The sequence below is a fragment of the Osmia bicornis genome, chromosome 7 (assembly GCF_907164935.1).
Source record: "Osmia bicornis bicornis chromosome 7, iOsmBic2.1, whole genome shotgun sequence".
In the NCBI taxonomy this organism is placed as follows: domain Eukaryota; kingdom Metazoa; phylum Arthropoda; class Insecta; order Hymenoptera; family Megachilidae; genus Osmia; species Osmia bicornis.
Genome location: NC_060222.1, coordinates 533,972 through 550,462, shown reverse-complemented (window position 1 = coordinate 550,462; position 16,491 = coordinate 533,972). Strand labels below are relative to the sequence as shown.

Here is a 16,491-nt window from a genome sequence, read left to right as displayed (position 1 = left end):
ACGTAATGTTTGTTGGAAACGCTTGTTCACAATTTTCATGGTGAAACATCCGTAGAAAGCCGAATTTCCAAACGTCAGATAAGCTAGAATCCTTCATCCTTGGATCTCGTCCTTGTTTCATCCCCAATAACATAGATTCTCGTCCGGCAAACGAGCAACCCTCAGAGACGTCAACCATAAGCTTCAATATCGAATACAATCCTCGACACTTTAGAATTTTCCAAAAAAATTCCACTTTCCTCTCGAATTTTAACAAGGACTCCATCGAATCCATATGAAATTAAAGAGACGAGGGAGAAGGGTGTACGAGGGTGAGAAAGCTGGTGACAGACATAACGGGACAAAAGAAAAAAAAAAAAAAAAAAGAAGTGGGAGAGAAAGAGACACGTGGGTACAGCCATTATCGGAACATCCAGTGTACGGTGCATCGAGGTCGAACTTTCCAATAAAGCCGGGGGCATGTGGGGTGCGAAGGGGATAGAAACGGCGTGAAAGGCGGTACAGAACGAGAATCATGCAAATCAGAGCGAAGAAAGGGTGTACCAGGAACAGGAATCGGTGGAAATGCTTTTGTTTTCGTCGGTTTAGGGTTGGAGGGTTGCGTGTTGATTGGAGGCTTGCTAGGGGATGATTTAACACCTTGCGTGTTACTTTTGTTTGCTCGATAGAAGGGTGTTTCGCGGGTAATATTTATTTTTCAAAAGATTAAACATTCTGAAACAAAACTCACCCTTCGACGCGGACGAAGCTTTTTCTCTTCGATAAGAGAATTTGAAATTCTGAGAATGTAGAGTGAATCGTTGTGAAAATTGGACGCGACTGAAGGATCGAGAGGGTATAGAATAAAAAGGATGCAGAATGGGGTTGGTTGGAAGGAGGAGAGAGAGTTGGTAGCAGGATAGAAGGGGGATGTTCGCGATCGGCAATGAGTCGGGGATGCTGCGGTTTGTCGGAAAGTGTGGATTACGTCGTTGCAACGTCCATCACCGACACCATGGGCCATCGACACCCCTTCCAGCTGCACCAACCCCCTCTGATCAACGTCGTCCACCTTCTCTCTCGCTCGTGTTATATCGACGGGCGCAGTTTCATACACGAAACCGGCTGGTAGACGTTGCTTCCCTCGATACCGTCGCGATGCATCGTCTCTTTGGACGTAAATTCGTCTCATTCGTAGTACGTTACCTCCTACAACCACACACACTCACGCACACTACCAATTTTCTCTTCATCCAATTAATTTTGGAGAACCTGCTTTCTTTTATTTTTCTCTTCATTTTGGATGAGTGATTTTTGTTGGTTTACTTCTGAAGAAGGTTCTTGATTCTTTTGATAGTGCTGAAGGATTTTGGAGAACATTTGGAGGATTTGTATACACAGCTGAATAAAGTAAGAGACGCGTGGTTTTTTTTTTCTGTTTTTCATTTTGAGAGTTTTATAAGCAAAATTCTCTGGAATCAAAGGAGAAAAATAGTTCTTTAATTCCCTAATTACTCAAGAAGACAATTTTATGTTTTAAACTTGAGTTATAGTAACTCAATAAAAAAGAAAAAAGAAAAAGAAGGATACGTGTCTCTTATTTCTGGTTGCTCTACTTTTCGCAAGATTTATTATTACAGCTTGTAAACTCTGTCCTCCTCGAACAGACCAGTTTTATTAAACACGCGATCTATGTTCTCTAAACCGGACCATTTGTTTATCATAACTATAATTTCGGTCTACAATGTTTTAAACAGTCAAATTTACAGTCACTATATTTTAGCCACGAAGAGCAATGGACTCGTGTGTGTGTGATTTATGAAACGTACATGGTGTACTTTGTTATAATTTCGGTGATTTATCAACTCTTTTTATACTGATTCTTTATTTGAACATAAGTAAATTCCTCTATTCGTAGATAGACCCTTAATTTTTAATCAACGTCTTATTTAAGCGATTCACTGATCCTTGAGCCCAGTCAGTGAAATGGAACTTGCCTCGAATGATCAATTAAAATAAAGTTGTATTAATAGATCGTGAAAATAAATAGATAATCGATGAAGATTCGTGTCGGTGAAACGAATGTGGTCTGAAAAGTCTATTGATCAGTCGAAGCAATTCAATGCAAGTCTCGTACACTTATTAATCACATTTCTAAGAGCGTATCACTCGCTTCGACGACGACGACGACGACGACGACGACGACGATCGAACTCCTATTGATTGTGCTTTTTTCAAAAGAACACTAAATAGGAAATAGTGACGAGCCAATTACAAATTACCCATTTTTCAAATTAGACATTTCGGAAAGTTTCAAATGTTCGAATGATCAAATTGCTCGTAAATCTACGTGACAAAGAGAATGAAATGGCCATCGCTAAACGAACGGATTCCGGAAGTTCCGCTTCGCCTCACGTGGCTCCGAAATAGCACCTGGGATCTATTGAAAGTTCTCTAGCGAGTGATCCGCTCATTTACGCTTTTCGCCTCGTCGAAGGATATTTAAGTGGATCGATTGTGTTTGCAGAACAACGAGAACGACACGGATGGCCAGGTGGACGAGGCAGGAAGATTGACAAGGAAACACAGCGGTAGGAGCCGATCCGGAGCACCCACGGGATCTTTTGGACAGAGAACGTCTCCTGTCAGATCCACCACGCCGGAAGCGACACAGGTGGGTCGTTCTTTTTTTATATTTACAAATAATCCTGAAGAATACCATTCCATTCTTGTCACAATTGAATTCAAAAAACAATTCCTTGTCTCTGTAGAATGTAAAATTTCAACCGAATAGAGCAACAATCGAGCAGTCTAATTGAATCGAACGGTACAATTAGCTAATGGCTGGGAGAGAAAATAGGCGAAAGGAAAAGAGGGAAGTTTGTTCTATACCGAGGTGCGAGGAAAAGCGCGGGAATCGGACGTGTTCGATTGTGTTCGATTGTGTTCGATTGTGTTCGATGTAAATTAATTCGGTCAACGGAATCGATTGTTATGACTTCGGGTCGACGGGAGAGCGCGTGAAAAGTGGATGATTCTGTTTTCGGTCCGTTTCGTTAGCGATGGGTTAAAGTACGCTTGGAATATCACACCAATATTGTTTGAAAATTTCCAAGGCTATTAAATTCTTATATCCATCAAAGAGCAATACGATTGAAAATTTTTATAAAGACTAAATCGCTAAAGAATTTTTCGAAAAAAGATATTGAACAGTTAAGATATCCACAGGCGAGCACTGTGTTAACAATTTTAGAAAATCTGATCGTTTCGCGGAATTAATATACGTAAAAGACGTATTTTTGCTCGTGGATTCGATATAGAACGAATAGCTGATGGCAATTGATCGAATATCTAAGTTTGTTCTGGCTGCCAACAAATGTATTCTAAAACGATCAACGCGTGTTTCCTCGTGTTCGAAACGTGTCGAAGGAAGTTGCAACATTTAGATGTTTGAAGGCTGTCGATCGGTTTACAGGTGTCGATTTCTATAACATTTCTCACAATGCTGTTTAACCCCACGGGACCGACTGAAATAATTATACATAAATTTGGAATAATTTATTCTAAATGTATAATTATTTTATTGCGATAGGGTTCCGAATACGGAGATAAACAAAGTAGCTCGAGATCAGATTTCAGAAGGCAAAGTACAAGAGCCCCAGATGGCGCTGGATCCAGTACGCGAAGGTAAATTAATTAGATAATTAATAACTTTAAATACGAGTAATTAAAATAAACGATCGTATAGATCCTCCATGAAAAAGTCAATTCGAAAGAAGGCGCCGTCACCGCCTACCAACCCCGGTATTTTACGAGAAGTGAGCGAAGAGAAGGAGGACCACCATGCCTCGAAACCGGAAGAACCCCCAAGACGGAAATATTCTTCGGATGAGAGCTCGGAAGAAGACACGCGTGAGCTCGAGGGAAACGTTTACACGAAGGCTGGCGTGGAGGTACTAAAACAATTTAAGAGAAACTTTTCTTATCTTTTGAAAAAACGTTCTTTCCTAGATCTCGAGAAAAAGTGCTGGAAACGTGAAGCGTAGCAAAGCGGAAATCGAAGCGGATCCTGAACAGGAAGACGAGTTCGGTTATACGCACAGTACGTAAATTAATAAATTAATGTCCTACTAAAAATTAATTGATTCTCTCGTTACAGTGAAAGTGCAAAAGAAATACCATTCGATGGGACACAAAGTGTTGATGGTCAAAGTGGAAAAGGACAGACGTGGTTTGGGTATTTCGTTAGCAGGACACAAGGATCGAAACCGGATGGCAGTGTTCATTTGTGGCCTTAATCCAAGGGGTTCAGCTCACAAAGGGGGCGAGCTTGTTGTCGGCGATGAAATACTCGAGGTGCGTATTTTCCAATTTATTTTCCTTCCTACCTCTACTTCACTTTTATCTACATATTCTGATGGAAGATAATTACGTTTGAATATCTTTAGGTAAATGGCCGCGTATTACAAGGACGGTGCCATTTGAACGCATCCGCCATGATTAAAGGCATGGCTGGTACGATCTTCAAAATTGTCGTTCTACGGTAACGTCATACTGTTTCTGTTCGTGTATTTCGACACCTCTGATGAAATTAATTGAAACATGACCCTATGATCGCAGGAGGAGCGCGGCCCTTGACGATATCGCCGTGAAGCCAATTGTTCAATTTCCTCCATCGCTGGAAGAGGTAAGCCCGTCATAGATGAACAATCGTAAAGATATTTGTTACAAGAATATTATTTCTTGTTGTAGAACACGTTCAACCAGTACAAAGGTGTGCGGAATATACCGGTGAAAAAGGCAAGTTTTACCCAAAAACAGAGGGATACTGATCGAGCCTTACGATTACTACACGTAGGTTTTCTATGTGTAGGGTCAGTATGGACTGGGCATAATGATCATTGAAGGAAAACACGCTGAGGTTGGCCAAGGTATATTCATCTCCGATATACAAGAAGGCAGTGCTGCTGAACAGGTGATTCTTTCTTTATCAGACAACACTAGTTGAAACGTGTCACGAATGCTAATCGTTAGATACCGATAAACTTATTTCCCGTGTCATTGAAAATGTAAAACTGTGTCATTCTCCTTCTTTATTGCGTTTTAAAGGCTGGCTTGCAAGTTGGTGATATGATACTTGCTGTTAATATGGACTGTCTACTTGGTTCGACGTACGACGAGGTACGTAATAGTATTTAATATTAAAAGATTACGAATCGAATTGTAATTTTATTAATTATTCAACATTAATATTACCTTTCTTTATTCATAGGCTACGAGTTTGTTGAAGAAAGCAGAAGGTGTAGTTACTCTAACAGTATGCAATCCTAATCAAAGCAAAGTTGCAAAAGAAGAGGAAGACAGGGCAAAGGGCATCGTTCCCGAGGAAGCACGTAAGTAATATATTATCTTTATCATTTGAACATAATCTTTTTATGTATTAATTTCTCTGTGTTCCAGCACCAGCACCAGCACCCAAAGAGCCAGAAAAACCAAAAGAACCTGAACCACCAAAGGATCCAAAGGATTGCAAGATTGAAACCGGAAAAGACACAACGATAGAGTTCCAGAAAGAGAAGGACAAAGGCATTGGATTCGCCATAACTGGTGGTTCTGACACACCATTGGTAATATTTCTTTTTATAAAAGCGATCTATGAAAAAGATTTGCATTTTTATGATTTCATTTTAGAAAAAAGTGTTCATCCTCGAAGTGTTTCCCGATGGAGCAGCGGGGAAAGATGGACGATTACAGTCCGGAGATGAAATACTGGACATGTGCAGCAAAAGTTTCAAGGAGATCGAGCACGATAAAGCTCACGCTACTGTTTTGAAACTCTCAGGAACCGTATGCATCCTTTTCCTTAAATAATATTCAGTAGGATGCTGCTTTAACTGCTATAAAAATGTTCTATTTCAATTTCTAGATCACGATGATCGTGCATCGGCAAGAGAAACCAGAAGAGGAAATAGAAGTGGAGCTGCAAAAGAAGTCCGGGAAAGGAGCTGGTCTCTGTTTGACAGGATATAAAAGTGGAAAAGGAGCATACGTGTCGGACTTGGTAATACTTTGTGGCATTCTTACGAAGCTTTACAAAATCAGCTGTAACAAAATTCGATACGATCTTTTTAGCTACCTGGTGGTAGCGCTTTGGAGTGTGGAAAGATTTGCAAAGGGGATCGAGTGGTAGCAGTCGGTGGAACGGATGTTCGCGAAGCTCCTGTGGAAGACATCGCGGTCCACGTGAAAGTTTCAAATCCTGTGCAATTGAAACTGGCTAGGTTCAAGTCCGCTAAACAATGACAGGTAAATATCTTTATTTCAAATAAAGATTTCCTCTCTCATCCTTCAATTGTTCATTGGATCGTTTTATTTAATTTTCAGGGTTCTGCAGGCGGAACTCTGAAAGCGGATGTGAAAAGGACGATACCCTTTAGACACCACGGTCTCTAGTGTGATATGACTATACCAAAGTAACTATAAATAATACATAAACACTATTTGCTATTAAGTATCGTGATCCAATCTCGCCAATGCAACCCAAGCCGTAATTTCTTAGCGAGTTTTTCAAGCCACGTGACATCCTGGCACTCTAAATCTAGGGATTTTTCAGCGCCCTTTTCTATAGCGAACACGGGCGAGATGTCGTAAATAATCGTCGCTCGCAAAAGATTCCGTCTGTCACGATCAACATCCGGCGAATAGATACAACATTCACGTAAGACACGCGTACATTTTATGTAGAATTAATGATACACAGAGTATTTATGCAGTTAGATCTATACAGATTGTTTCGTACAATCACGAAACAGCCTATACATTGTAATAACCACGCGTTACGATGAACGATCTTAAAGAAAAAGAAGCTCTAACGATAAGATTCGAAGAGAAAATAAAAGGAAAAAAGGAATTTGCTATACGTAGAGCCTCTTTCTCTCGTAAATATCGTGCCACCATCTCTTCATACAAAACAGAAAGAATCTTGCTTGTACGATTTCGTATCCCTTACGTTTAATCTAGACGAGTTTAGTATTCTTAGGGAAACACTGAACGTGAGTTTCACGATAAAAGAAGAGATTTCAACCTTCTTTAGAAAAAGGAAAACGCGATCGACTCGAAGGATGAGAGGGCTTGTTGATTGCGTGTAGTTCAATTTATCCTATTATCCTAGTCCTTAGCGTAGGTTTTCAAAAGGAAATTAGAGGAGACGCGGAGAGCAGAGTTTATTTAATTAATAAACTAGAATCATTAATCTTGTAAACCATGCATTGGTCCAGAGGATGGTCCATTTTAAATTAAAGTTTGGAGAAATTTTAACAAGAATTAAAAAGTAACCCTAATTTAACTGAAATTACCATCTTAATTTTTTTTAATTGAGAAATCTTTGAAATGGGTCATCCCAGAAAGCACCATAAAAACTAGCTGTCCATTGTTCGTTGCTTTTGATTTCGATACACGACATCGAATTGAGATATCGAGGCCAGGTTCAAGGTAACCAACGAAATAGCGAGCGAAATAGCGAAGATCAAGATTCGTAATTGTTTTATTCAAACACGTTGCAGAAACTGAAAGATTGATTGTAAAATGGCGTAAACGTTTCGAAGAGTGAATCCTTTTGTTCATGATCGAATGTAACGAATGAATGAATGCGAGAAAGGGAGAGAATTTAGAAAAAAAAAATGCTTAGAGCTAATATTTGCAGACTAATTAGCAGGAGTACTTCCGGTACTCCAAACGCCTTCGAAATTCGGGGAGCAATACAATCGAGCCACTTTTACAGTCAACGACTCGAATTATTATTATTATTATTATTATTATTATTATTATTATTAATTATCAGTATCGTCATCATTATTATTATTATTGTAATTCTTGTTATCGCAGACACTGTCATTCTAGCGCGGCACTATCGAAGGTTACGAGGTGAAAATTGATTATATATTATATTATATAGCGCGGACAAAACAGATCGAAATCTATTAAAAGCATTTATTGCAAAGTTCCAATAAAATGTGTTTTATTTTTTACACGTTCCTCCATTGTAATTTTCCTGAAAGATAAGTTTCCTGAAAGATAAGTTTCCTTTCATTCTCAGTTTCCATTTGAAATTTGACATACACGATTACTCTAATTATCACTCGAATTTATTAAAAATATATTTCATCCCTTTCCTCCAATATCTGTCAATCTACGTCAAAATGATAATTAACTCGTGTCAAATTGAAGTCAAACCGTACGGTAATTTCCATCGAACCAGATATTAATTTACAACGCATCAAATGTCTGTTCATTAATGTCGAAATATTAATTAATTTCCAATGGACTCGGAGCTCTTTCCATTATAACAGATACAAATTTACCAATTTGTTAGAGAACAATGGGGTTAAACTAAACACCAAAATTATTCATATCGAAACGCTAAATATTTATGAACGTGTACACTTTCAGTATCGACTTTCATTCAAAGGTAAGACGGAATTACAATGTCCACTATCCGAAATGTCATTGTCCGTTTTCCTATCGAAGGCCCATTTTTGCCGGTGCTCTCCTTTCCCGCCAAACTTACTTAAGAAATCGTATTTACCGACTCGTGTACCAAGATGGTCGATGCCCAGATCAGAAACTATACGAGGGGAATGGCCAGGAAGAGGAGGGGAAGTCCGTTCTGGACTTGGCCATCTCTGTTCAAAGTGGACCAAAGAAATCGTTTATTGGTATGAAAAGTGGGTTACTAGCACGGTGCTTCGCAAAGTGCATGATTAATTAACCATAAAAAAACGAACGCATTTATAGTTCGGTATGCATACAAAGCGTGATGTATTTTGATGATAAGTTTTATGCATATTAAAATCGATTTCAACATTTTTTTTTTTTTATTTTTTTTTTTTCCAGAAATTTCCATCGGTTCCCCTATGAAACGCGTTCAAGGTTTTATTTAGCAATAGTCTATCTTGACGATGCAGTCATCATCCCATAAAAATCGAATCTTACATCACGTTACATACGTGTTATCCTTTAAACCTCAAATTTTCAGTTTAATATTTTGAACGACGCGTAAAAAGTCTAAGGCATAAATAGAAAAATTAAAGGATAATATCCCTTTGCAATTATACTTTTGACATAGCAATTAACGCGGTTAAACACCATCGCAATCGTATCATCGTTCTGTCGCAACATTTCCATTTTTTTTTTTTTCTTTTTTCGAAACTCTTAACGAAATCAACGTTTCTCTGTCTAACAAATTAATCTAGCCTAGCATCATTTCATCGAGATCTATCCTTTATCGTTATATCTTCCGTTTCCGGCGACCGCGAAGTCGCAGAATCGAACGGCGTGTCGAAAGAGCACGCTTCTGTGTCGAAACGAAAACGGACACGGATCGCTTGGCCGTTTCACGAGCCACTCAACATTTCTTTTTCATTTTTTTCTTTTTTTTGCCAAGTGCGAACAGTCACGATTGCACCGGCTGATTCGCGGATCTCACGATGGTGAACTTGACACACGGACAGTTTCTCAGGCGAGAAAGAGGGAAAGGAGGAAAGCCGACGAATTCGCGGTCGATGATCAACGATTAGTTTTATAGAAAATTCATAGCAGACGTTTCATTAGCCGATGATCCGCATGTGAGCTGATTTCACTGAACCTTACACTTGAACAGATGTTACTCGGTGTCAAGGGTCTAATAACGCGATAGAAAGTAACAGCTTTTATATTTACAGAACGAGATAATATTATAAAAATTATGATATCTGTGGATTAAATTTCTTCCTGTAGCAAAGTTCAGCGTCGGACTTTTTCAAATCATTATCAAAACCAGAAACGAACCAATTCCGATGCAACTGGTTTGCATTTTTCCCATGAATCGTCTGGTTCGTTACTTTCTTCCTGCTTTTCCAGGTACTGAAACCGGTCGAGACCCTGTCCGCTGACATAATTAGCAGGCTGACAGGAAAAACGGGCAACTATTACCGGCGCGATTACGAAAATATGCTCGTAAATTAAGGTAGATCGTGCATAACGGTGCTGAATTATCTTCGCCTTCCAGATCATTGCCGTAATCACGGATAAATGAAAACCGACAATAAAATATTGACTGAACGTAAATCGATGCAATTTTTTCCCCCGTTTCTCTTAGTCAATCTTCAATGGATAACAACTGACCCACTTAAATGAAATAATTAACTTCCGATTAATCAGAAATATGTATGGAAATTTGCGAGATAGAAGGAAAGATAAATTCAGCATAGAAGAGATGGGAAAAGGGGGGCACAGGTTATGACATAATTGCTTAAGAAAGTTCAGATCGCGAATGTACGAGAAGTAGTTCACTCGCGTTAGAAGCTGACTACTTCCGCTTATTCTTCTCTTTTCTTTTCAACTACGATCGAATTCCATTTCAATTTCCACTGTGAAAAATATGATTAAAATGAAAAGGTGTTTCGCTAACAGCTAGGGTGAATCTAGGACGGAGGAAAACTGAACCTCTGACAGGAAGTTCGCTAGCTGGGACCGTCTGGATGAGGACATGTATGATTCACGGACAATGAGCACGCCCTTAACTCTGCAGTAGCTTAAACAACGAGCAAAATCGTCCTAATGCTATTGTTACGAGAAAATGTTAGCAGAAGAAGCAAAGGTGGAAAAAGTAACAAAGTTCTAGCAAGACGTCAGTTGCACCGTCTAGCAAAAACTAGTAATCAGTGGATGATGTATTGCAGAGCAATTTTCAAACAACGCTACTTCATTGATAATCTATTTAAAGAATGAAAGTTCTTGCAGTATATTCAACATGAAATTTAAAAAAAAATTTACTAAACAAATAAGACGGTTCACCATTTGAATATCCACAATTAGTGATCGAAATGATCTCGAGATATGCATCGAAGAAAAATCACGTCCGATCTATGGATGATTCGTAGGTACACGCGATTCCATCACGGCGCACGCAACGCGTTACAACTTTCCACGCCAGCTGGAAAGCACGCACCGATTCGAACGGCGGTTCTGTTTTCGTAGCAAGTAATAGTGAAGTCGATTCACGGAATAAGAAGGGTCAGTCGAAGCCTACTTTCTTCCTCTGAATCGTCTCGAAGAGGGGAAACCACGTCGACTTAGCGCGTAGACCTTCAACAGAGAAGCTGGCCCCGTCTCCTCGTTGCGTTGGTCAGCCAGTTGTGTGCCAGTCTTACCTACCCAGTGAACGAATCCTCAAGATCAATCCTGTGACAACTTTATTCTTCGACCACGCGTTCTATTGTTCCATATATAGTTCTACCGGAAGGTTTTATTCGATTGGTGAAATTTTCTAAAGAGTTTCTCATCGATAATCGCTGCTTCTACACCAGAGCTGACCTGATCGATACGAGAAGAGTTTTCGTGTTTGGTGAACCGTGAACCCTTGGACATCTACGCTTCGAACCGAGTAAGTATCTTCTCTTAAAGTTTAAAGGAAATACGAGAATGTTGACTGGGATCGTGCGAATCTTTTTCTTTTTGCTTCGAGGATTTTGGTTTGAAATTGGTGGCTGATGTTTTTCTACTTGAAAGCCAAATACATTTTTTTACTATAGGGACCTAGTTTGATTTTTATATAAAAAATTTATGACTGCTCTTGTTTTTCTGCTCTACTGAAAAGTAACGAAAATGGGCTCGTTATAGATTTCGTGTTGATTTAATTTCATTTGTAGGATATTCTTCTAATCCAATATCCTCCTTCTTTTGAAACACCCTCTGTATACCCTTTTACAGTAAAAGGGTTAAATATATAAAGAAAGAGCATGAGAATCGTGGTCATTTATTTGAAATGACTCTGAGCGAGTTACATGTCAGAAGAAAAATAGTGAAGATGAAACAACACGGGAAGTTTGGCGAACGAATTGATGGCCCGAGGCTCTCTTGCTCGATAATATTACGCTTTATATCGATAAATAACACGAGGCTACCGGAAACTCTGTTCTCTCTGGCTTCGTATGGTCATCTAGGTTGTGCCGAGCCAACGTTACACATTTCTCTCTGTCCTGTCGCGTGTTACTCGCTCCACGGAAATGTTTACCACGTTGAAATATCAAGCTTTATTTGCTCGCTTATAATGTCAGAATTAAACGATAATTGGCTGGATTTTTTGCGCTGGAAATTTTATGATACACGAATTATTTTATTCGCGAGTTTGCCTTCATTTTTTACCATTTAACGAGCAGACTAAATGTAATTATGTATTAATTGAGGATACTTCATCATTTGAAAACCGAGAGTTTTCTGAAAACCTCTGATTAAGTCGAAAATTGGGATTACGCAAATGGAGCCAGTCTCTCGTGATTATTATTGTGATTAACAAATCGTTTCGCTTATTACGCCTGTATTTCCCTGACAAATCTCCTGCAATTACGTCCGTGTGATTGTGAACGAGCAAACGACGATTCCGTGGAACGATAACAGAAAGAATGAAATTAACCGTGAGAAAGACATTGTAAATGCAATTAATTAGTGTAATTTAACTTTCACTTGTAGAAAAATAGCCGAGATTCTTTTCTGCGAACCAGCATGCGTTATCAACGATCCAAATAAAAATTTTTCATTTAATTAATTCTTCTCTTGGTAAATTTCTAAATTGGAAGGATCGATACCTACGATCTGGTGGGATTCGTTCATTTTTTGTAAAGAGCATATAGAATTTCAAGTAGGAAAGAGAAAAAGACTACCGCCAAGGGGATTAAAAGGCTGAAATTCGTCGTTCGCAAATAAATTGGTAGCTTTTCAATTGGCACGAATAGATCGGAAGCGCGTGTTGTTATTATTAACGTATCGGTGAAGACCGTTTGCAGGAGAAGAACGTTTGGAATCGATGCTTTCATCCTCGGAACGAGTTTGCGCTTTACTGGACCGTTTCCGGTTGTTTATGGTATTACTCTTGTACCACGCTTGACGGTGAACCGATGTCTTTACGAGCAATGGCGATGAAAATTCGACCGCAAGAATTCCACATAGAAACCGAAACTAGCTATTCAATTTTATAGTTATCGAATCGCGATAAAATCTAATGGAAAAGTTTATCATCTACGTTAAAATTAAATTATGATCTATTACTAGCGCGATCTTCCAAAATTTTAAACAAATTTTACGTTTATCAAAAAGGGGGAAAAATTCGTATGTGCGTCGACCTAATTGCTGACGAGCTTCTAGGTGAAATTCAATTGTACCCTAGGCTTTTCGATGAATACCTACTCCACCGATACCCTTCACGTTCTACTCTAATTAAGCAATTAAAATCGACAGGAATCGGTGTCGAGTCACTCGTTTATAGGAGGGATCGAACGATTTTTCATGGAAGCACTTGCTGCTTCTCTTTAACTCTTTCCCTTATCGACTTTCCGTCTATGAGACAATTATTTCTAACAGATTAAGCGTTACAAGTTTTTTCAAAAGCTTTGCGAGCAAAATTATTCGCACGAAAAAAAACATTCCGAAATTTCCTCTTGCTGAATAAAAGCAGCGGTCCCATTTCATCCGTTATAATAACCAGCATATCACCGTCAGAACTCGGAAAATAGCGAATTCGCTAAAAATCCCACGAGAGTTTCATTCATTCCGCTCAGACACGCGACGAAAAAATTGTACTCCTCGAAACAATCAAAAACTCGCGGACCCGTTCGCGTAAAAGCAAGACGTCGAAACTCGCCGCGTGCTCGTTAACACGCTCACACGTGTGCACGAGTTTTATATGTATATTTTTTTTTTTCTTTCTACGCTCTTTCTCTCTCTCTCTCTCTCTCTCTCTCTCTTTCTTTTAAACCTCGTGAAAATTCAGAGCCGCGAGCCGACACGCCGTGCTTAGAAACTGCAACCGCGAAAGCAGAGGTGGGGCCGAGAAATTGCTTCTGCTCCTTAAAGCGGGGAAAGTTTTTTTTATTCTTCTTCTCTGTCGAACACGTTTGCGACTCGTGTATCCTGTGACGTGATCAACGGGTCAAAAACGAGCAGTCTACCAGCACTTCCGGTATGATAACTTTGTTCATTAACCCCCGGAGAGCTGATGGCTTAACAGTTTCGCAGGGGCTCTTGCACCGGGTCAGTGTAGGATCATTTGTATCTGTTTGTCGCGAGAAACGTGTCTTTACTTACATCCGCCTGGCGATGGAAAATTTATAGAAGAAAAAGCATAGCTTCCTTTACAAGCACTATGTATGCAAAATTATATAGCTGGTTTGTTCCTTTTGCGTAATTGAAGCGTTTACGTGGAATGTTTCAGATGATATGATAGACGTTGATTGATCTCTACTATCTTTCCTTTTTTTTTTTTTTTTTTTATGGGAAAAGAAATTTGTCATCTATAAGGAAGTTCGTGTACAGAAATTGCTGTTATAGTTTCACAGTAATTGGCACCTCATAGAGATACTTAACTTTTTCATTGAAAAACGCATAACGCGTAAAAATATGATGGGTGTTAATATGCATAGCTTAATGTGCCAGACATCGCTCGGTCTATCGCCTTACGGATCGTGCATTGAATGAAAAACAATACTCGTCGAGAACGAAGGGAAAGTTATGACGAATTTAAGTTGCTGCCTATATAGAAACTTGTTACGAACTGATTAGTCTTTCCATGCGCAAGTTTCTTAGCGTCTCGTTCGTGTGTGTCTGTTTTTTTGTTTTTTTTTTTTCGAGCGATTTCATTTGCTTTCAATGGAACAGTTAACGATTTGTCTTATTGTCTGATAGGAGAATGGAACAAGATAGGTCTGTCTGGAAGTTTCATCTGTTGTATCACTATAGCAAACGAAATGTCATTTTAGTAGGAGTTTCTGAAGGCTCTGTTTGCTATTATCGTCGTTTACAATGTCGGGCTGATTGTACGTGAAAACTCTGAATAATTTGTTTCGTTAAATATTCGACTCGCGATAAGTAATAAAATTTGATAAGCCGACGGATATAAAATTTGCACCTTGCACCAACACGCAATTCCTATGGGTCATGCTTTCACTTTCCCATAACCGGCTAGTACCCATTTACATTATTTTACCGGGTCATCCATTTTATATCGACTATTACACTATTAAGGTGAAAGTATCGAAATTCCTCGGAAAAACCTTGGAAATTTTATCTCGCATACTATTCATGCGATCCCCTTTTCCTTTTCAAAATGACCTGTAACTCGTTAAGTAACATCGTTGCCCTGATTTTCTGTTAATTATTGTTTCCTCGGCGAAGCTAACGAATTCCTTTTACGCGTGTCTCAGTTAATCATGAAAAAGGAGTTATCTCGAGCGAAGCATCGAACGATCCTCGTCATTGTTGCAAAATAAGGCCTAGAACCAGTCGACTAATCCGCGCGTAAGGTCTTGAGAAAACGACGCTTTTCAACGCGATTGCATTACGCCACGAGTATGCTATTAGTTAACCAGGTTCGTGTTTTGAAAAAAGAGCGTGTGTGCTCGCGAATGAACAGAAACACCAGAACCAGAACCTTTCCCAAGGAAGTTAGAAGGATATTTACGTTAGAATTTCTGCCAACTGGTTCTAAGCGGTTGCACAAACTCGTATACGCGCGTGTTAATTAATCTTCTCTAGTCTTCTTTTCAATAAGCAGGTTTTATCGATGGTGGTGCGTTTGCATATTCCGAATCGTAGGTTGTGCAACGCGGATCGATTTTGACAAGCAGCTCCACGAGGCAATGCATGCACTGTTAGGTAACTATCCCGTAAAGTTCTGTAGTTAGTAATTGACAATTAATGCGTAGACGTGGATACATGTACATACGCGGCGCGGTGGTTGCAAGTGGAAAGCGAAAGGCCGAGGGAAACAGAGCATAACCGTATCGTGAGATCGTGAACGCGATTCGTTGAAAACCGGGCCCTGAATGTTATCGTGCATTGGCCCGTGATACAGCCTTTTTTTCCGAACCCCCTTTCCAAAGAAACCCGGAAATATTTTCCGCGATAGCAACTACTCGGGACACCTTGCCATTTTATAGTTTAAACATTTCTTCATAAAACACGTGTTTCCTCTCACGAGACGCTATGTTATACATGACAGAAGAAGAAGAAGAAGAAGAAGAAGAAGAAGCTGTATAATCTTCTATCGTGTACAAATGACTGAAATAAATCGAAAATGTCAAGCCGAAGCAGAATATAAAGTAAGCTTGAAAAATATTCACAATCTGCATTATAAATGCAATTCACGCGGTTATCCTTAACAAATCGGCTCTTTTGCTCGTTTTGCCTTAGCCAGTTAAGAAACTTCGGTTTCACGCTCATTCAAGCCTCCGACAAGGAGAATGTCGCGAGCTGGAAAAATTGCTACAGTTTAACCCCGAGTTTCTGCTCTTTAAACATCACGGCTTTGCAATTTCGTTTCGCAAAACTAGGCGAAAAATAAATAATTTCCTGACGAATTATTCGAAATTATGTAAAATCTTTTTTATATTCCGAGATCAGGGATTTCGATGTAGAAGCGGAAAAACATTTGAAGAGTTAATTACTACGTGAGCACACCGTGCAAAAACTTAACGAAGATAA

General features: G+C 39.3%; 2 protein-coding genes across 2 annotated transcripts in view; one reads left to right on the top strand and one right to left on the bottom strand.

Moving 5' to 3' along the window:
- The window catches only part of LOC114874016, a 42,108-nt gene extending 34,124 nt beyond the window's left edge, over positions 1-7,984 (top strand). Inside the window, exons 23-38 of the mRNA XM_029182894.2 lie at positions 2,507-2,653; positions 3,572-3,666; positions 3,728-3,932; positions 3,991-4,081; positions 4,139-4,335; positions 4,428-4,522; positions 4,600-4,666; positions 4,732-4,779; positions 4,853-4,954; positions 5,089-5,160; positions 5,252-5,372; positions 5,440-5,606; positions 5,671-5,826; positions 5,906-6,040; positions 6,112-6,285; positions 6,364-7,984. Coding sequence (XP_029038727.2) covers positions 2,507-2,653; positions 3,572-3,666; positions 3,728-3,932; positions 3,991-4,081; positions 4,139-4,335; positions 4,428-4,522; positions 4,600-4,666; positions 4,732-4,779; positions 4,853-4,954; positions 5,089-5,160; positions 5,252-5,372; positions 5,440-5,606; positions 5,671-5,826; positions 5,906-6,040; positions 6,112-6,282 — 1,869 coding nt within the window. The 3' untranslated portion in view covers positions 6,283-6,285; positions 6,364-7,984. The remainder of the gene's footprint in view (positions 1-2,506; positions 2,654-3,571; positions 3,667-3,727; positions 3,933-3,990; positions 4,082-4,138; positions 4,336-4,427; positions 4,523-4,599; positions 4,667-4,731; positions 4,780-4,852; positions 4,955-5,088; positions 5,161-5,251; positions 5,373-5,439; positions 5,607-5,670; positions 5,827-5,905; positions 6,041-6,111; positions 6,286-6,363) is intronic.
- LOC114874024 (glycine-rich cell wall structural protein-like) overlaps positions 1-16,491 on the bottom strand; it is a 102,150-nt gene that overhangs the window by 17,237 nt on the left and 68,422 nt on the right. The window lies entirely within an intron of this gene.